Consider the following 21,628-nt stretch of genomic DNA (forward strand, 5'->3'; position numbering starts at 1 on the left):
CCCCATGTAATCTGTGCACACGTTGCTAGTACAGACATTTCATCAGTTACATTCACTTTTAATATTTATTTTATTCTCTTGAGAGCTGACATACAAATCTCATGGATTCCTGGGCATTTTATAAACTGACATGGAGTTTATTCTGAGACTCCAGACACTCCCAAAACATTTAAAGTTTACTTGCGGCAAGTGCAGCTTACTGACACACCCAGATGTGGGAGTGCAGTTCCAGCCAAGCAAAGCCTTAACTCTGTGGAGAAAGAAGCAGAGTTAACATTTCAGGTCGATGTCCTTTCATCAGAACATGAAACATTAACTCTGGCTGGGATTTTGCTCACCTCGACGGGACCGTGGCGAGTCCCGACCCCGCTGCTGGCTCCTTCCCGCTCTGTGAAATGACCTTCCGTTGCTAGGGCTTGTTAAGCCCCGCCCAGCGTGTTTCCCGGTCCAATTAGAGGAAGCAGGTCTGGTGACGTCATTTCATGACACGTCATCAGCTGGTTTCCTTAAAGGGACCATGGCCAACTTTATTTTGCCATTTGTGCTAGAATCATAGAATGGTTACAGCACGGAATGAGGCCACTCGGCCCGTCGGGCCTGTGCCGGCTCTCTGCAAGAGCCCTTCAGCTAGTCCCACTCAGTGTTCTACAGCATTGAAGTGCTACAAACACTGACAATGACTGCACAGATGTGCAGGGCTGCACCAGGTTCTCCCATTGCTCCCTCCATATGCTTATGGAGGGAGTCACAGCACGCAGGGATGTTCTCTTCCCTTCCTTTGGGCAGAAGAGACCTCCCCATGAAATCAACACAGTCTGGTTGCACAACAGGTCACAAACAGGGACCACACCTTGAGTACTGTGTGCAGTTTTGGTCGCCTTATCTGAGGAAGGATGTTCTTGCCATGGAGGGAGTGCAGCGAAGATTCACCAGACTGATACCTGGGATGGCAGGAATGACGTATGAAGAGAGATTGGGTTGATTAGGCTTATATTCGCTAGAGTTTAGAAGAATGAGAGGGGATCTCATTGAAACTTATAAAATTCTAACAGGACTAGACAGACTAGATGCAGGAAGAATGTTCCCGATGGCCGGGGAGTCCAGAACCAGGGGTCACAGTCTAAGGATAAGGGGTAAGCCATTTAGGACTGAGAGGAGGAGGAATTTCTTCACCCAGAGAGTGGTGAACCTGTGGAATTCTCTACCACAGAAGGCAGTTGAGGCCAATTTATTAAATATATTCAAGAAGGAGTTAGATATATTTCTTAAGGCTAAAGGGATCAAGGGATATGGGGAGAAAGCAGGGACTGGGTACTGAATTTGGATGATCAGCCATGATCTCATTAAATGGCGGAACAGGCTCGAGGGGCCGAATGGCCTACTCCTGCTCCTATCTTCTATGTTTCTATGTCATCAGGAGGACCTGGGTGCAGTGGAGCAAACCTTTCAATGATCTCATTAGATCATGAAACGTTAGTACAAAGCCACACTCACCTGCTGTGCCTCTCACCACATCCCCATCACTGCCCTTCTCCTGCACATCCTTACTGACACCAACTTACCTGGAACCTCCAACCATCCGTCTCTCTCTATCTACATTAGCACATCCCCATCTCACTAGCCACCCTCATCCTAGTGCAATCATACCAACTAACAACACACAAGGGTAGGCACTTGGGTGCTTTATCCAATGTTCATGTAAAGTTTCTGTTAATGTGCTATCAAACATTGAAACCTTTATTTTCAACACTTTCCGGTCTTGGACGGTTTTGTGTGCACCTTTGGAAGCGGCTTAGTGAGTTGCAGTGAATGGTGAGACATAACGGTACCCCCGGAAATGGTGGTGAATGGGGAAGGAATGGCTTGGACATTGTAGGGATGCTTTATGGTATTGGTGTGGGGTGGTGCCAACCTGGTGCATCATGTGGCAGCCAGGGTGTACAGCATCAAGTGAAGTAAATCTGGCCATGGTGAGGCCAGATTTACTTCAAACAAAAGATGGTTTTGGAGGAACTGCAAATGACAACAGCAGAACCATTACCAGCACCTTCTGATGAAAGGCCATCGACCTGAAATGTTAGCTCTGTTTCTCTCTCCCCAGATGCTGCCTGACCTGCTGAGTGTTTCCAGCATTTTCTGTTTTTATTTCAGGCAGTATAACACTGAGTTAGTGGCTGTGAAAGGATTCTGCACGTTCCTCTCTCAAATCAGAAACCGAGTATAACCACAGGCTTAAAGAATAATCGCTGCTAAAACAGTCAATACAGGTTTGGAGAAATGGATACATATCAGAATTTTAAAACAACTCTGTTCTCCTACCTCAGATTATAAACAATATTAAAGGAAATTCTGCATTGTTGTGATCATGGAATGCAGCAAAAACATAAAACATTTGTATTTAAATAAAACACTGAATACTCAACGTGCTTAGAAAAAACATACCTGATTTTGGAAGTGGGTAGGAAACATTGTAATAAGTTTCAAAAAAGTTTAGAATTTTCCCAGTAACGTTTAGTGCGTAATTGCCCTGTCCTTCCGCTATTGCTTGTTTTCGTGCCCAAATGCGGATCTTAAAAAATATTAAATTGTTTAGAAATCTTTTGTCAATTCAAACATTGTTTTATATACACGGTCTCCTATATGGAAGGAATCGATGGCCAGAAGAACAATTTTGGTCTTTGCATCAAGCAAACTACAGCAGCTCCTGACAGAGAGAACATTCGAACCCTGTACAAACCAATATTGCAATCTCGGTGTGAAAGTTATATTGTTTTACTTCTTTCCAACAAAGGAACATGACCATCTGTGTTATAGCGTTACATTAGGAATGTCACTGACTCTATAGAGATGAATGATTGTTACTTATTAAGAGAAGGAGCACCACTGTGTATTAAAGGAGCAGTAGCCTACAGTACTGTCAAGACGTTAATGGAAGAATAGAATATTTTCCAGTCTGCTATTTTAGCAGAAGCATAGGCCCCAATATTGACAGGGGTGGGTTGCGTAGGCGGAGGTTCGGACATGTCTCCCTGCATGCTGAGTAGTTTTAACTCCACAGCATGCGACCTTTCTCCTTGACAGGTTCCCGCCCAGAGGTCAGGTTGATTGACATGCTTGGCTTGCAGTCGGGCGGGGAGGACTCCGGAGCAGGCTGCAGGAGCAAGTATGGAGCCTGCTACTGGGAGCGTGGTGGTGGGGGTCTGATCCTCAACCCTGGAGGTCTCTGTGGGGGGTCTGATGGGGGAGCTTGGGGGCTCAGAGGAAGCATTTCATTTCTCCCCAAAGCTGTCCTCACCTCCCTTCAGCTGTCGGGTTTCACGAGGCCTGGGAAATCCAGCCGGCCGGGGTTAAACCTGTAAAACAGGTTAAATCTGATGCTCCCAGCCTCATTAAAACATTTAAATTGCCAACCTGTCTCCAGGGAACGGGTTGGCTGCCGGCCCCTTGTCTCGCCTCCTTAAACCCAGAAGTGGGCAGGTTGGGGTCGGGTTTGAGATTTTAAAAATTAACATCTGACCAGACCCCAAACCACCCGATTTTGGGAGTTAAAATTCACCCCATTAACTCATTTAAAATCAGAAGGTTAACATCTCCATCAAAGTAGTAGACAGCGGAAGACTATGCGAGTGTGTTGTGCGAGTGTATGCCAATATTGCAAGCAGTCATTTCTGTTTACGATACACTTTACTACCTCAGTACAGAATGAACATGACTGTTTCTGTACATGTCAAATATTCGGTTCTTTGTATAAGAGCAAGTATATTTATCATTGAGAAGAAACTGCTGTTTCTGTACAGTAAACACTACACAATGTACCGGAAGAAACACCTGTTAGCACTGTTCGGGGGGGTTTAAACTAAAATGGCAGGGGGTTGGGAACCTGAGCAGGGAGACAGAGGAAAGGAAAACAAGCATAAAAGCAAAAGATAGGAAGGAGAAAACCAAAAGTGGCAGTCGGAGAAATCAACGGTTTAAATCAAACGTGGCCACAGTAAATAATAATTCTAATAGGTCTAAGAGCGTTAAAAAAACAAGCCTGAAGGCTTTGTGTCTTAATGCGAGGAGCATTTGTAATAAGGTGGATGAATTGGCTGCGCAAATAGAGGTAAACGAATACGATTTGGTTGGGATTACGGAAACGTGGCTCAAGGATGGCCAAGACTGGGAACTCAACATCCAGGGGTATTCGATATTCAGGAAAGATAGGCAAAAAGGAAAGGGAGGAGGGGTAGCATTACTGGTTAAAGAAGGGATTAATACAATTGTAATGAAGGATATTAGCTCTGATGATGTGGAATCTGTATGGGTAGAATTGAGAAATACTAAGGGGAAAAAAACATTAGTGGGAGTGGTATATAGACCTCCAAACAGTAAGGTGGAGGTTGGGGATGGCATTAAAAGGGAAATTAAAGAAGCGTGCAATAAGGGCACAGCAGTCATCATGGGTGACTTTAATCTACATATAGATTGGGCCAACCAAATTAGTAACAATGCTGTGGAGGACGAATGCCTGGAATGTTTACGGGATGGTTTCCTGGACCAATATGTCGAGGAACCAACCAGAGATCAGGCCATCTCAGACTGGGTATTATGTAATGAGAAAGGATTAATTAGCAATCTTGTTGTACGAGACCCCTTGGGTCGGAGCGATCATAATATGATCGAATTCTTCATTAAGATGGAGAATGAAGTAGTTGACTCAGAGACTAGGGTCCTCAATTTAAATAAAGGAAACTACGATGGTCTGAGGAGCGAGTTGGGTAGGATTGATTGGGGAATGGTGCTCAAAGGGTTGACGGTGGATAGGCAATGGCAAACATTCAAAGACCGAATGGATGAGCTACAGAATTTGTTCATCCCAGTTTGGCATAAAAATAAAACAAAAAAGGTGACTCAACCGTGGCTAACAAGGGAAATTAGGGATAGCATAAGATCCAAGGAGAGGATATATAAATTGGCTAGAAAAAGCAATAATCCTGAGGATTGGGAGCAGTTTAGGAGTCAACAAAGGAGGACAAAGGGATTAATTAAGAAAGGGAAAATAGAATATGAGAGTAAGCTTGCAGGGAACATAAAACTGACTGTAAAAGCTTTTATAGATATGTGAAGAGAAAAAGATTGGTGAAGTCAAGCATAGGTCCCTTACAGTCAGAATCAGGGGAATTTATAATGGGAAACAAGGAAATGGCTGACCAACTAAATACATACTTTGGTTCTGTCTTCACAAAGGAGGACACAAATAACCTCCCAGAGATGCCGGGGAACATAGGGTCTGATGAAAGAGAGGAACTGAAAGAAATCAGTATTTGTAGGAAAATGGTGTTGGGAAAATTGATGGGACTGAAGGCCGATAAATCCCCAGGGCCTGATGGTCTACATCCCAGGGTACTTAAGGAAGTGGCCCTAGAGATAGTAGATGCATTGCTGGTCATCTTCCAGAACTCGATAGACTCTGGAACAGTACCCATGGATTGGAGGGTAGCTAATGTTACCCCACTATTCAAAAAAGGTGGTAGAGAAAAAGCGGGGAATTATAGACCGGTAAGCCTGACATCGGTAGTGGGGAAAATGCTAGAGTCTATTATAAAAGATGTAATAGCAGAGCACTTGGAAAGCAGTGACAGGATCGGACAAAGTCAACATGGATTTACAAAAGGTAAATCATGCTTGACTGATCTACTGGAATTTTTTGAGGATGTAACTGGTAAAATAGATAAGGGAGAACCAGTGGATGTGGTGTATTTGGACTTTCAGAAGGCTTTCGATAAGGTCCCACATAAGAGATTAGCTTGCAAAATTAAGGCACATGGGATTGGGGGCAAGGTATTGACTTGGATAGAGAACTGGTTGGCGGACAGAAAGCAAAGAGTTGGAATAAACGGGTCGTTTTCCGAGTGGCAGGCAGTGACTAGTGGGGTACCGCAAGGGTCGGTCCTAGGACCCCAGCTGTTCACAATATATATTAATGATCTGGACGAGGGAATTGGATGTAATATCTCCAAATTTGCAGACGACACAAAGCTGGATGGCAGGAATGACGTATGAGGAGAGATTGTGTCGATTGGGCTTATACTCACTGGAGTTTAGAAGATTGAGAGGGGATCTCATCGAAACCTATAAAATTCAGTCAGGTCTGGACAGACTAGATGCAGGAAGGATGTTTCTGATGGCCGGGGAGTCCAGAACCAGGGGACATAGTCTAAGGATAAGGGGTAAGCCATTTAGGACTGAAATGAGGAGGAATTTCTTCACCCAGAGAGTGGTGAACCTGTGGAATTCTCTGCCACAGAGGGCGGTGGAGGCCAGTTCATTAAATATATTCAAGAAAGAGTTGGATATATTTCTTGAGGCTAAAGGGATCAAGGGATATGGGGAAAAGGCATGGACAGGGTACTGAATTTGGATGATCAGCCATGATCTCATTGAATGGCGGAGCAGGCTCGAAGGGCCGAATGGCCTACTCCTGCTCCTATCTTCTATGTTTCTATGTATGTTTCTATGTAAAAAGAAAAATCGCAGCGAGCCTGTACAATTTATTGCCCTAATTGAATTGATGTGCGATTTATCAGGGTGTGCAATTTAGCACAGTCAAGGGGATTTTCACTCCCTCCGCCAGCACACCGGAGTTACCTAAAGTTCACTTACTGCGTAGATATTACCCCAGGGGTGAGGGTTCTGTCCAAGTCAGTAGTTGCTTCATAAATATATGGAATCAGGGCCCTGCCAGCCAGCGGCCAATAAAGGGCTGACTCGATGCACGAACCCTGAACCCTCAACCAATGGGAGCTGACAGACCCGAGCAGAAACCCCATCAGATTTTGTGGGGCCAGGAGGAGCAGGATTGGGGCTTGGCTCAGTGCTGCCCTGAGATCACCCCCTTCCGACCTGTAAAATCCCCCCCACCCCACCCGCGAGCTGCCTCTGGATTAACAACAGAAAACGCTGGAAAAACTCAGCAGGCCAGGGCAGCATCCGTGGAGAGAGAAATGGAGCTACAGGGCTAGAAATTCGGGTCCCCGCGGGTGAGTACACGCTGGGTACTCTCGCGTAGGGCCAACGAAAGTGCCGGTTTCGTGCATGCACTGCGCATGCGCGGGAAACCGGAACTTCCGTTCCCTTCAAGGGGTTCACAGGTCGAACGCGTGCGCTGGAGAGGCAGCACGTACGCCTGGAACTTCCGGGTTTTTTACAGGTTTCTCCGGGAGGGTAAGTCTCCAGCAGCTACACTTTCAAAAAGCAGTCGCAAGGCCTGCTTTTAACAAGTTAAGTGGTGAATTAAGTAAAATTAAAACATTTTTCCCACAGGTTTATTATTTTTAAATACTTTAAAGAAAGGTAAGTTTATTTTTAGCCCTGTTAAAAACTGTAATTAACTTTTTCAAAAATTTAAATTATTGTTTAAAATAGTTATTTTATGTAATTTTTAGTTATTTTAAAAATGGGATTCTTAAAAATTTATTTGAAGTTTTAGTTATGTTTTGGGGCCGATCTGTAATTCATAGATTTGACAGGTCTTCCTGTCAAATCTATGAATAGAGATTCCCTGCTACGATTGGCTCTCCATGGCCCACGTGATCCCAGGGGACGCTTCGAACAAACTGCGCCCCTGGGATACACAAGCACTACGCGCCGGCAGTTGGAGGAGGCCCAGGATCGGAATCCCACGCGGACCCACAACACAGCGGCCGGCACGCTAGGTAAGTGCAGGTCGGGGGCTTGCACCCACGGGAAGCCTCCGACCTGAATTTCTGGCCCAACGTTTCAGGCCGAAGACCCTTCGTCAGAACTGGAAAAAAAGCAGGAAGAGGGATAGATTTTAAAGCAAGTGGGAGCTGGGAAAAGGGGGAGGGGATGAAAGAACAAAAGGGAAGGTCAGAGATAGGATAGAAAGCAAGAGAGATTAAGAGACATTGAGAGACATTAAGAGATATTCAAGGAACAAAGGATGGCTCTAGATGAAGTGTGAATGGCCCTGGATGCCCGTTTCAGGTGGGCAGCTGGTCGACAGGATGTTACAACCCGGATGTTAAAATCGAGCTGCCGCCGCCCCGGAGTTTAACATGCTTCATTTTCCAATGTATGTGTTTGAGTTTGTGCTATATGGATTGATGTATCCCATCACAGGATTAACGCCTATGGCGAGGGTAATATTCCAATATCGGGGATTCAGGCTTGTGTACAGCATGATTTGCGAAGCATCCATTGAATTAATTCCCAGTAGGGTGGACATGCCGATGACCATCTCATTGTAAAATGCCACCTTATTGTACCCATGATTCCCACGGGTCGTCCAGCCGGATTGCCTGCCTCTCTTCCGCGGCCATGTTCGCACCCGGGTGGCCCTGGAGATGGAGCACGCGGTGTCCGCTGGCGCGCTTGAGTATTTCCGCGACCGGTGGGCGCCGCAGGGACTGGAGTGCATTATCAACCCGGAAAACCAAATTTTAATTTGATTTGTTAAGTTTTAGTTGAACTTTTGTTTATTTACAGTGCAATTGTTTTTTTTTTTTGGGGGTCCAAATAAAAGAGTACCCATGATGCCCAGATAGTGACATGACGCAGAGACATCTCACTGGGCAAGTCACCCAGAATTTCTCTCAACTATATCATAGCAGCTGGAGACAAAGAATTATCGGCTCCAACTGGTCAGTTCACCAACACGATGGAACAATCCACGGCACAGGAGGCCCCAAAGGAAGGAAAAACAATTAGATTTAAAGGTAACTAAGTTCTGATCTCTTACCAAAGTCTCATTTCTCTCTTCCCACAGATACGTGAAGTCGGAAACAATGAAAGCGAGTAGGTAAGTGGACATCTTGGGTGTTCTTTCAAAGGCAGTAACATTCCAGGTGTTACCATTGACAATTGTGGTGTTACTACCTGCAATAAAGGGAAAACTTGTATTTATCGCATCACAAGAACATCTCAAAAGTGCTTGACACATAATGAATTATTTTGAATTACCACTACTGCTAGTCGGGTACCGGCAGCAGCTGTTTTACACACAGCAAGATCCCACGGAGAGCACTAGGATGGAGACGGCTCTCATTTTGGTGGGGTAGATTGAGCGAGGAATGCTAGCCAACTTATTATCTGCTCATATTGTTCTGTACGCCTTTTTTCAAACAAACAGTATATTTAATTTCCAACAAATCATTTAATACAATTTATTTTTTTTGATTTGATCTGATTTGATTTGATCTGTCATTTGTATTTTTAATGAATTTTATGCTCATGCAATCATACAGCACAGAAGGAGGCCATTTGGCCCATCGATTCTGCGCCGGCTCTTTCGAAGAGTGATCCAGTTAATCCCGCTTCCCCCCGCTCTTTCCCCATTTCCCTGCAATTTTTTCTCCTTCAAGTATTTATCCAATTCCCTTTTGAAATCTACTATTGAACCTGTATCCACCGCCCCATCAGGCAGTGCAGTCCAAATCCTAACCACTCGTTGCGCAAAAAGGTTTTTCCTCGTGTCACCTCTGGTTCTTTTGCCAATCACCTGAAATCTGTGCCCTCTGGTTATCGACCCTTCAGCCATTGGAAACAGTTTCTCTTTATTTACTCAATCTAAACCCTTAAATGATTTTGAACACCTCTATCAAATCATCTCTTAGCCTTCCCTGCTCCAAGGAGAACTACCCCGGCTTCTCCAGCCTATCCACATACCTGAAGTCCCTCATCCCTGGAACCATTCTAGTAAATCTCTTCCGCACCCTCTCTAAGGCCTTAACATGCTTCCTAAAGTGTGGTGCCCAGAATTGGACACAATCCTGCAGCTGGGGGTTAAACTAATATTGTATAAAGGTTTAGCGTAACTTGCTGGTGTTTGTACTCTGTGGCCCCGATATTTACGGAGAGACAGAGAGTGAGTGGACTGGGGGGGAGCTGTTTGTAGAACAGGAACCCGGAAGAACAGTTTTCCTCAGGCCCTGCTGAATTTAAACGCAGGTAAGTGGAAAGACACTTGAAAGGAACCTACCAGCTGGATCCAGCAGTCCTCGCCTCCTTTTAGCTGCCGGGTTTCCCATCGGAAAACCCGAGCAGCCAGGGTGAAATTTAAAATGGAGATTAAATCTGAGGCCCGCAGCTTCATTACAATATTTAAATGACAAACTCGCTTCCTGGGAGCCGATTGGTCGCCCGTCCCCTGCCCCGCCTCCATTAAAACAGGAAGTGGGCGGGTTGGAGGCGGGTTTCAATTTTTAATATTTTACATTCCAACCGCCCTCAACCCACCCATTTTTGGTGGTTAAAATTCCCACCTATACCTCGATTTCTAAAGCCCAGGATGCCGTATGCTTCATTAACTGCTTTATTGACCTGTCCTGCCACCTTCAAAGATTTGTGCACAAGCACCCCCAGGTCGCTCTGTTCTTGTGCCCTCTTTAAAATTGTACTATTTAACTTGTATTGTCTCTTCTCATTCTTCCTACCAAAATGTATCACTTTTCACACTTTTTATGAAAGGGAAATCGTGGTTAACAAATTTATTAGAGTTTTTTGAGGATGTAACTACCATGGTAGATAAAGGGGAACCAGTGGATGTAGTATATTTGGATTTCCAAAGGCATTCAATAAGGTTACTACGCAAGATAAGGGCTCATGGGGTTGGGGTAAAATATTAGCATGGATAGAGGATTGGTTAACAGACAGAAAACAGAGAGTAGGGTTAAATGGGTCATTTTCTGGTTGGCAGGCTCTAACTAGTGGGGTACCGCAAGGATCAGTGCTTGGGCCTCAGCTATTTACAATCTAGATTAATGTTTTGATGAAGGACTGAATGCAATGTATCCAAGTTTGCTGATGATACAAAGCTAGGTGGGAAAGTAAACTGCAAGAAGGATAATAATTCTAATAGGTCTAAGAGCGTTAAAAAAACAAGCCTGAAGGCTTTGTGTCTTAATGCGAGGAGCATTTGTAATAAGGTGGATGAATTGGCTGCACAAATAGAGGTAAACGAATATGATTTGGTTGGGATTACGGAAACGTGGCTCAAGGATGGCCAAGACTGGGAACTCAACATCCAGGGGTATTTGATATTCAGGAAAGATAGGCAAAAAGGAAAGGGAGGAGGGGTAGCATTACTGGTTAAAGAAGGGATTAACACAATTGTAATGAAGGATATTAGCTCTGATGATGTGGAATCTGTATGGGTAGAATTGAGAAATACTAAGGGGAAAAAAACATTAGTGGGAGTGGTATATAGGCCTCTAAACAGTAAGGCGGAGGTTGGGGATGGCATTAAAAGGGAAATTAAAGAAGCGTGCAATAAGGGCACAGCAGTCATCATGGGTGACTTTAATCTACATATAGATTGGGCTAACCAAATTAGTAACAATACTGTGGAGGAGGAATTCCTGGAGTGTTTACAGGATGGTTTCCTGAATCAATATGTCGAGGAACCAACCAGAGATCAGGCCATCTTAGACTGGGTATTATGTAACGAGAAAGGATTAATTAGCAATCTTGTTGTACGAGGCCCCTTGGGTCAGAGCGATCATAATATGATCGAATTCTTCATTAAGATGGAGAATGAAGTAGTTGACTCAGAAACTAGGGTCCTCAATTTAAATAAAGGAAACTATGATGGTTTGAGGAGCAAGTTGGGTAGGATTGATTGGGGAATGGCACTCAAAGGGTTGACGGTGGATAGGCAATGGCAAACATTCAAAGACCGAATGGATGAACTACAGAAGTTGTTCATCCCAGTTTGGCATAAAAATAAAACAAAAAAGGTGACTCAACCGTGGCTAACAAGGGATATTAGGGATAGCATAAGATCCAAGGAGAGGGCATACAAATTGGCCAGAAAAAGCAATAATCCTGAGGATTGGGAGCAGTTTAGGATTCAACAAAGGAGGACAAAGGCATTAATTAAGAAAGGGAAAATAGAATATGAGAGTAAGCTTGCAGGGAACATAAAAACTGACTGTAAAAGCTTTTATAGATATGTGAAGAGAAAAAGATTGGTGAAGTCAAGCGTAGGTCCCTTGCAGTCAGAATCGGGGGAATTTATAATGGGGAACAAAGAAATGGCAGACCAACTAAATACATATTTTGGTTCTGTCTTCACAAAGGAGGACACAAATAACCTCCCAGAAATACCGGGGAACATAGGGTCTGATGAAAGGGTGGAACTGAAAGAAATCAGTATTTGTAGGAAAATGGTGTTGGGAAAATTGATGGGACTGAAGGCCGATAAATCCCCAGGGCCTGATAATCTACATCCCAGGGTACTTAAGGAAGTGGCCCTAGAAATAGTAGATGCATTGCTGGTCATCTTCCAGAACTCAATAGACTCTGGAACAGTACCCATGGATTGGAGGGTAGCTAATGTTACCCCACTATTCAAAAAAGGTGGCAGAGAAAAAGCGGGGAATTACAGACCGGTATGCCTGACATTGGTAGTGGGGAAAATGCTAGAGTCCATTATAAAAGATGTAATAGCAGAGCACTTGGAAAGCAGTGACAGGATCGGACCAAGTCAACATGGATTTACAAAAGGTAAATCATGCTTGATTGATCTACTGGAATCTTTTGAGGATGTAACTGGTAAAATAGGTAAGGGACAACCAGTGGATGTGGTGAATTTGGACTTTCAGAAGGCTTTCGATAAGGTCCCAAATAAGAGATTAGCGTGCAAAATTAAGGCACATGGGATTGGGGGCAAGGTATTGACTTGGATAGAGAACTGGTTGGCGGACAGAAAGCAAAGAGTTGGAATAAACGGGTCGTTTTCCGAGTGGCAGGCAGTGACTAGTGGGGTACCGCAAGAATCGGTCCTAGGACCCCAGCTGTTCACAATATATATTAATGACCTGGACAAGGGAATTGGATGTAATATCTCCAAATTTGCAGACGACACAAAGCTGGGTGGGAGGGTATGCTGTGAGGAGGATGTCATGAAACTCCAGTACGATTTGGACAGGTTAGGTGATTGGGCAGGAACATGGCAAATGCACTATAATGTGGAAAAATGTGAGGTTATCCACTTTGGTGGCAAAAACAGGAAGGCAGATTATTATTTGAATGGCAATAGATTGGGAGAAGGGGAAGTGCAAAGAGACCTGGGTGTTCTTGTGCACCAGTCGCTGAAGGTAAGCATGCAGGTGCAGCAGGCGGTTAAGAAGGCAAATGGAATGTTGGCCTTCGTAGCGAGAGGGTTTGAGTACAGGAACAAGGATGTCTTGCTACAGTTGTACAGGGCCTTGGTGAGACCGCAGCTTGAGTATTGTGTGCAGTTTTGGTCGCCTTATCTGAGGAAGGATGTTCTTGCCATGGAAGGAGTGCAGCGAAGATTCACCAGGCTGATACCTGGGATGGCAGGAATGACGTATGAGGAGAGATTGTGTCGATTGGGCTTATACTCACTGGAGTTTAGAAGATTGAGAGGGGATCTCATCGAAACCTATAAAATTCTGTCAGGCCTGGACAGACTAGATGCTGGAAGGATGTTCCCGATGGTCGGGGAGTCCAGAACCAGGGGTCATAGTCTAAGGATAAGGGGTAGAACATTTAGGACTGAAATGAGGAGGAATTTCTTCACCCAGAGAGTGGTGAACCTGTGGAATTCTCTGCCACAGAGGGCGGTGGAGGCCAGTTCATTAAATATATTCAAGAAAGAGTTGGATATATTTCTTAAGGCTAAAGGGATATGGGGAGAAGGCAGGGACAGGGTACTGAATTTGGATGATCAGCCATGATCTCATTGAATGGCGGAGCAGGCTCGAGGGGCCGAATGGCCTACTCCTGCTCCTATCTTCTATGTTTCTATGACACAAAGAGCCTGCAAAGGGATATAGACAGACTAAGTGAGTGGTCAATAAGGTGGCAGATGGAGTATAATGTGGGGAAATGTGAGGTTATTCACTTTGGTAGGAAGAATAGAAAAAGAGAATATTTTTAAATGGTGAGAAACTATTAAATGTTGGTGTTCAGAGAGATTTGGGTGTCCTCGTACAGAAAACACAGAGTTAGCGTGCAGGTACAGCAAACAATTAGGAAGGCAAATGGCATGTTGGGCTTTATTGCAAGGGGTTGGAGTATAAGAGTAAGGAAGTCTTGCTACAATTGTACAGGGCCTTGGTGAGACCGCACCTGGAGCACTGGGCACAGTTTTGGTCTCTTTATCTGAGGAAGGATATACTTGTCTTAGAGGCGGTGCAACAAAGGTTCACTAGATTGGTCCCTGGGATGAGAGGGTTGTCCTATGAGGAGAGATTGAACCGATACTCTCTGGAGTTTAGAAGAATGAGAGGTGATCTCATTGAAGCATATATGATTCTGAGGGGGATTGACAGGGTAGACGCTGAGAGGTTGATTCCCCTGGCTGGAGAGTCTAGAACTGGGGGCATAGTCTCAGGATAAGGGGTCGGTCATTTAAGACAGATGAGGAGCAATTTCTTCACTTAGGGGGGTTGTGAATCTTTGGAATTCTCTGCCCCAAAGGGCTGTGGTTGCTGAGTCGTTGAGTATATTTAAGGCTGAGATCGATAGATTTTTGGACTCTCGGGGAATCAAGGGATATGGAGATTGGGCGGGAAAGTGGAGTTCAGGTCAAAGATCAGCCATGATCTCAGTGAATGGCGGAGCAGACTCGAGGGGCCGAATGGCCGACTCCTGCTACTAGTTCTTATGTTCTGCATTGAATTTCATCTGCCATATGTCCGCCCATTTCACCAGCCTGTCTATGTCTTCTTGAAGTTCACTACTATCTTTCTCACTGTTTACTACACTTCCAAGTTTTGTGTCATCTGCAAATTTCAAAATTGTGCTTTGTACCCATGAGGAAGCTCACCTGCTCCTCTTGACCCACAAGGATTGCTCCCCGAGGCTGTCCTCACCTCACTGCAGCTGTCGGGGTTCCCGAGGCCCATGAAACCCGGTCGGCCATGGTTAAACCTGCACAGCCTGGTAAATCCGAAGCCTCCAGCCTCATTAACATATTTAAAATGCCAACCCGCCTCCTGGGAGCCAGTTGTCTGCCCGTCGCAGTAAAAGCCAGTAGTCAGCGGGTTGGAGCTGGTTTCCTGACACCTTTCCATATTTTCCCCATTTAACCCCCCGCTCGCAACCCATGTTAAAATGACCCCCATTGTTTCTAAAAGCTTAACATAGAAACATAGAAGATAGGAGCAGGAGTAGGCCATTCGGCCCCTCGAGCCTGCTCCGCCATTCAATGAGATCATGGCTGATCATCCAAACTCAGTACCCTGTCCCTGCTTTCTCCCCATATCCCTTGATCCCTTTAGCCTTAAGAAATATATCCAACTCCTTCTTGAATATATTTAATGAATTGGCCTCCATTGCCTTCTGTGGTAGAGAATTCCACAGGTTCACCACTCTCTGGGTGAAGAAATTCCTCCTCATCTCTGTACTAAATGGCTTACCCCTTATCCTTAGACTGTGACCCCTGGTTCTGGACTCCCCCGGCATCGGGAACATCCTTCCTGTATCTAGTCTGTCTAGTCCTGTTAGAATTTTATAAGTTTCAATGAGATCCCCTCTCAATCTTCTAAACTCCAGCGAGTATAAGCCCAATCGACCCAATCTCTCCTCATACGTCATTCCTGCCATCCCAGGTATCAGTTCTCATCATCGACATTAAACTGACTAGCCTGTAATTGCCAGGTTTATCCTTTTCCCCTTTTTTGATCATTGAGATGGAGGAAATCAGTGTTGGGGCATTCAGACAGGCAAGACCACCGCCTTGCCCCTGCCCCCCGCCCTGGCCCCCATCCTGCCCCCGCAGCACCCCCCCCCCCCCCCAGCCCCTCCGGCCCTTCCAGCCGCCCCAGCCCTGCACCCCCCCAGTCCCCGTTTTACCCTAGTTACTTTATTAAAACCACTAATTAGCTAATGAAACTTGTGAGACTTACTGATTGCTGGCATGTTGGAGATTGCTTTGTGTTCCGCTTTGTGATACAGGGTCATGTTGAATGTGGCTTTCATCGCTGGCTCATCAAAGCACGGGAACGCTTTCCTGGCATCAGTCGGTGCCATCTGAGTTGTTGCGATAACTCTTTAATAACAGAGCAAGATCAGAGCTCGGTGATCACAGGAGAAGTCAAAATGACCAGACTGCACTTTCATATTTATCTTCCATTTTGAAAAATTATTTTCTCCCCCACTTTCCGTTATTTTGCTGAAATGTCAGTCAGTCACTGTCTGGGAGTCTGTTTGAAGACCTATTGACCACTAACAGATTCCCGGAGCCTCCCTTGGTGAAGTGCTGAATGACTCACTCCTCGGGGAAGCACTCAGTGACCAGAGCGAGCGGGGATGGAGAGGAATCAATTCTGGGATTGTCGAGGATGAATTAGGATTCCCAGGGTTATTCCCGGACAACCTGCAATAACCTGAGACAATCCGTGCCTTTCTGCACTGCTGCAAAGTGACTTACCACCGCCCCCCTGACACCTGCCCCCCACACCCCAAACCCCCCACACCCCAACCCCCTCAACCCTCCCCCTCCCCCACACCCCAAACCCTCCCCCTCCCCCACACCCTCCCCCACACCCTCCACACCTTCTCCCTCCCCCACACCCCCCCACACCCTCCCCTCCCACACCCTCCCCTCCCCCTCCCCCACACCCCAACCCCCCCACACCCTCCCCTCCCCCACCCCCACACCCCAACCCCCCCACACCCTCCCCTCCCCCTCCCCCACACCCCAACCCCCCCACACCCTCCCCTCCCCCTCCCCCACACCCCAACCCCCCCACACCCTCCCCCACACCCTCCCCCACACCCCCCACACCTTCTCCCTCCCCCACACCCTCCCCTCCCCCCCCACCCCAACCCCCCACACCCCAACCCCCCCACACCCCAACCCCCCCCCTCCACCGCTGAAACCCTCATCCATGCCTTTGTTACCTCTAGACTCGACTATTCCAACGCACTCCTGGCCGGCCTCCCACATTCCACCCTATGTAACCTTGAGGTCATCCAAAACTCGGCTGCCCGTGTCCTAACTCGCACCAAGTCCCGTTCGCCCATTGCCCCTGTGCTTGCTGACCTACATTGGCTCCAGCTTGTGAGAGCGTGTAAGCATTTACAGAAGATCCCTGTAGAGCCGGGTTGCCAACTCTCAGGAATTGCCCGGGAGTCTCCCAGAATGGGGCATGACTTCTCCTGGGCACTGCTGCTCACAGTGGCTATTGAGGCAGAGATTAGAACATCATTTAAAAGTGAATGGGATGAATATTTGAAAAGAAGGAACATAAAAGGATGGGGGAGGGGGGAATGGGGTTACAGGAGAGAGCTCCAACACCGGGGGCTGAATGGCCTCCTTCTGTGCTGTAATTTCTATCATTGTGGGGAAACTCTCCTATATTGAGTCCAAGCTCAGGGCTGGTTGAGTTTCGGACGCTGTGCTCTGTGAGAAATGTCCCAACCACTGAGCCTTCTGCCCTCTGTGCGATCTCTCGGTTCGGTTGGGTTCAGGTCGGTCTGTGCCGCCCGGTTTTGACGTGTGAAGTCCAAGTACAGATCAGCTCTGACTGAGGCTCCCGGTTCACCTTCACACGGAACTGGAGTCATAGAAACATAGAAGATAGGAGCAGGAGTCGGCCATTCAGCCCCTCGAACCTGCTCCGCCATTCAATGCGATCATGGCTGATCATCCAAATTCAGTACCCTGTCCCTGCCTTCTCTCCATATCCCTTGATCCCTTTAGTCTTAAGAAATATATCTAACTCCTTCTTGAATATATTTAATGAATTGGCCTCTGCTGCCTTCTGTGGTAGAGAATTCCACAGGTTCATCACTCTCTGGGTGAAGAAATTCCTCCTCATCTCAGTCCTAAATGGCTTACCCCTTATCCTTAGATTGTGACCCCTGGTTCTGGACTCCCCCGGCATCGGGAACATCCTTCCTGCATCTAGTCTGTCTAGTCCTGTTAGAATTTTATAAGTTTCAATGAGATCCCCTCTCATTCTTCTAAACTCCAGCGAGTACAAGCCCAATCGACCCAATCTCTCCTCATACGTCATTCCTGCCATCCCAGGTATCAGCCTGGTGAATCTTCGCAGAACTCCTTCCATGGCAAGACCATCCTTCCTCAGATAAGGCGACCAAAACTGCACACAATACTCAAGGTGCGGCCTCACCAAGGCCCTGTATAACTGCAGCAAGTCCAAACCAGACCAAGGAGATGGGGAGAGGGGTCGGGGCCAGGGTGGTTGTATTTACTGGGGGTTTGCTTCTAATACAGGTGTGATCCCAGGGCCGGCCCATCAAAGGGGTGCCGCTCCTGATCGTCCCCCAAAGTGATGGGAATCCCCATGTTCTGCCCCCACACTTTCCCCAATCACTCCTCCCAGATCGCCTCCCTTCCCTGAACCATCTCTTTTACAACAGTATTTTAACAATCCTTGAAAGTAATGTTTCCTTATAGTTAGCTCAGTATTTGTAAATTATTTTCTGTAAGCAGGCTGACCTGGGTTTTCCATTTTCAGCGATGTATTGGCTCCTGTAAAAGCCGGCGAGGTCGTCCGCCAGCTCTCCTTCAAACTCCGTATGCAGCGAATAATTCTTACTTGTGGACAGACTGGAGGACAGTTTGATCACCAGATACTGGGTGTCCCCTTGCAGCCATGTCTTTGCTATTTCGGGGGGATTCGAGCGATCATGGACCGCCAGTTGGGCGATGTGTTTCCCCAACTTGGTGAAGTGCAGCTTGTTGCTGTGGATCAGGATCAGGTCGGTGTCCTGGACACAGTGGAAGAAGACGGTGGCTTTCCCCGTGAAATAATAGCCCTTGGTGGGGTGCTGGTCCAGATGGGGCCAGAGGGTCAGGTCATAGTGATCGGGGACCAGAGACTGGGGGAGTCGGAACTTGTTCCAAGGGTTAGATGGAGGCGGTGTGGTGGCGGGCGGCGATCCTGTCCCCGGACTCTCGGGCGATCCTGTCCCCGGACTCTCGGGCGACCCTGTCCCCGGACTCTCGGGCGATCCTGTCCCGCTCTTGTTCTTCTCCTGAGCGTAGACCACTGCCAGGGCGATGATGGTGGCGATAGCGCTGGCGGCCAGCAGGACTCCGACCACCACCTGGGTTTTGTTGATTTGGAACTTCATGGTGGAAGATCCAGGTGGAAGATCCAGGTGAGGACGGAACGAACGGACTCACCTGCGATGGTCTTTTACGGCGAAAATGTTCCTTTTATTGCAGACGGATTAATGATTGAAATATTAACTCGGGCGATGGTCACTGAGCTCCTATTTGATTAACTCAGGGTTGTTGGTTTGAAACATCTGGAACCAGTTTGCGTTTAACGGAAAACAATTTCCTCCCTGGTGAAATGTGAATTTATTGAATTCGGTGCCCGGCTGCAGAGCCTGGCCAGTGTGTCAAAGACATTCACAAATCGGAATCACAACATACGAATTAGGAGCAGGAGTAGGCCACTCGGCCCTTCCAGCCTGATCCAACATTCAATAAGATCAATAAGCCCTCTTTTGTCTCCACTAGTCCTATCACCATCTCCTCTCATTTTGAATACCTCTTAATGTCTCTTTACTTCTCTTTTGTTCTCTCCCAGCCCCCATACTGGCCGTTTAATCTATTTCATTTCCTGTGCTTCTTCAGTCTTGACAAAGGGTTTCACCCGAAACGTTGACTCTATTTTCTCTCCACGGATGTTGCCTAGACCGCTGAGTTTTTCCAGCATTTTCTGTTATTATTTCAATAAGATCATGGCTGATCTGATTACTCCACATTCCCGCCTACCCCCGATAATCTTTCACCCCCTTGCATACCAAGAATCTATCTACCTCTGCCTTAAAAATATTCAAAGACTCTGCTTCCACCGCCCTCTGAGGAAGAGTTCCAAAGACTCCCGACCCTCTATGCAAAAAAAATTCTCCTCATCTCTGTCTTAAATGGGTGACCCCTTATTTTTAAAGTGACCCCTAGTTCTCGATTCTCCCACAAGAGGAAATATCCTCTCCACATCCACCCTGTCCAGACCCCTCAGAATCTTATATGTTTCAATCAAGTCAACTCTTACTCTTCTAAACTCCAGCGGATACAAGCCTAGCCTGTCCAACCTTTCCTCATAAGACAACCCGCCCATTCCAGGTATTAGTCTAGTAAACCTTCTCTGAACTGCTTCCAATGCATTTACATCCTTCCTTAAATAATGAGACCAATACTGTACACAGTACTCCAGATGTGGTCTCACCAATGTCCTGTATAACTGAAGCATAACCTCCCTACTTTTGTATTCAATTCCCTTCGCAATAAATGATAACATTCTATTAGCTTTCCTAATTACTTGCTGTACCTGCACAGTAACCTTCTGCGATTCATGCACTAGGACACCCAGATCCCTCTGCATCTCAGAGCTCTGCAATCTCTCACCATTTAGATAATATGCTTCTTTTTTATTCTTCCTGCCAAAATGGACAACTTCACATTTTACCACATTTTACTCCATTTGCCAGATCTTTGCCCACTCACTTAACCTATCTATATCCCTTTGTAGCGTCCAGCGTCCTTATGTCCTCTTCACAATTTACTTTCCTACCTATCTTTGTGTCATCAGCAAATTGATCAACCATACCTTCGGTCCCTTCATCCAAGTCATTTATATAAATAGTAAAAAGTTGAGGTCCCAGCACTGATCCCTGTGGCACACCACTCGTTACATCTTGCCAATCAGAAAATGACTCATTTATGCCTACTCTCTGTTTCCTGTTAGCTAGCAAATCTTCTATCCATGCCAATGTGCTACCCCTACACCATGAGCTTTCATTTTCCGCAATAACCTTTGATGTGGCACCTTATCAAATGCCTTCTGGAAATCTAAGTACAGTACATCCACTGGTTCCCCTTTATCCACAGCACATGTTACTTCCTCAAAGAACTCCAATAAATTGGTTAAACATGATTTCCCTTTCACAAAACCATGTTGACTCTGCCTGATTACTTTGAACTTTTCTAAGTGCCCTGCTATAATGTCTTTAATAATAGCTTCTAACATCTTCCCTAGGATAGATGTTAAGCTAACTGGCCTGTAGTTTCCTGCTTTCTGTCTCCCTCCCTTTTTCAATAAAGGAGTTACATTCGCTATTTTCCAATCTAATGGAACCTTCCCCGAATCTAGGGAATTTTGGAAAATTAAAACCAACGCATCAACTATCTCACTAGCCACTTCTTTTAAGACCCTAGGATGAAGACCATCAGGACCCGGGGACTTGTCAGCCCGCAGCTCCAACAATTTGCTCAGTACCACTTCCCTGGTGATTGTAATTTTCTTGAGTTCCTCCCTCCCTGCCATTTCCTGATTTACAGCTATTTCTGGGATGTTACTTGTATCCTCTATAGTGAAGACCGATGCAAAATACCTGTTCAATTCAATTGCCATCTCCTTATTTTCCATTATTAATTCCCCAGACTCACTTTCTATAGGACCAACGCTCACTTTGTTAACTCTTCTTTTTTAAATATCTATAGAAACTCTTACTATCTGTTTTTATATTTCCAGCTAGCTTTCTCTTGTACTCTAATTTTTCTCTCCTTATTAATATTTGTCATTCTTTACCGTTTTTTATATTCTTTCCAATCTTCTGACCTACCACCCATCTTTGCACAATTATACACAGACACACGAACACACACAGA

At 46.0% G+C, this 21,628-nt stretch overlaps 1 protein-coding gene across 2 annotated transcripts in view; it reads right to left on the reverse strand.

Moving 5' to 3' along the window:
- Positions 1-19,101, reverse strand: part of LOC147099837 (aminopeptidase Ey-like) — a 108,906-nt gene extending 89,805 nt beyond the window's left edge. For both annotated transcript variants that reach the window (XM_085968269.1, XM_085968268.1), the window contains exons 1-4: positions 18,443-19,101; positions 15,882-16,024; positions 8,744-8,880; positions 2,443-2,569 (exon numbers count right to left, since the gene is read on the reverse strand). In XM_085968269.1, the coding sequence (XP_085824395.1) occupies positions 2,443-2,569; positions 8,744-8,880; positions 15,882-16,024; positions 18,443-19,080 (1,045 nt within the window). In that variant the 5' untranslated portion in view covers positions 19,081-19,101. The remainder of the gene's footprint in view (positions 1-2,442; positions 2,570-8,743; positions 8,881-15,881; positions 16,025-18,442) is intronic.
- Between the last annotated feature and the right edge of the window lie 2,527 nt (positions 19,102-21,628).

This window comes from Somniosus microcephalus, chromosome 27 (genome assembly GCF_052327205.1).
Source record: "Somniosus microcephalus isolate GS21.2 chromosome 27, FLI_Smic_1.0, whole genome shotgun sequence".
In the NCBI taxonomy this organism is placed as follows: domain Eukaryota; kingdom Metazoa; phylum Chordata; class Chondrichthyes; order Squaliformes; family Somniosidae; genus Somniosus; species Somniosus microcephalus.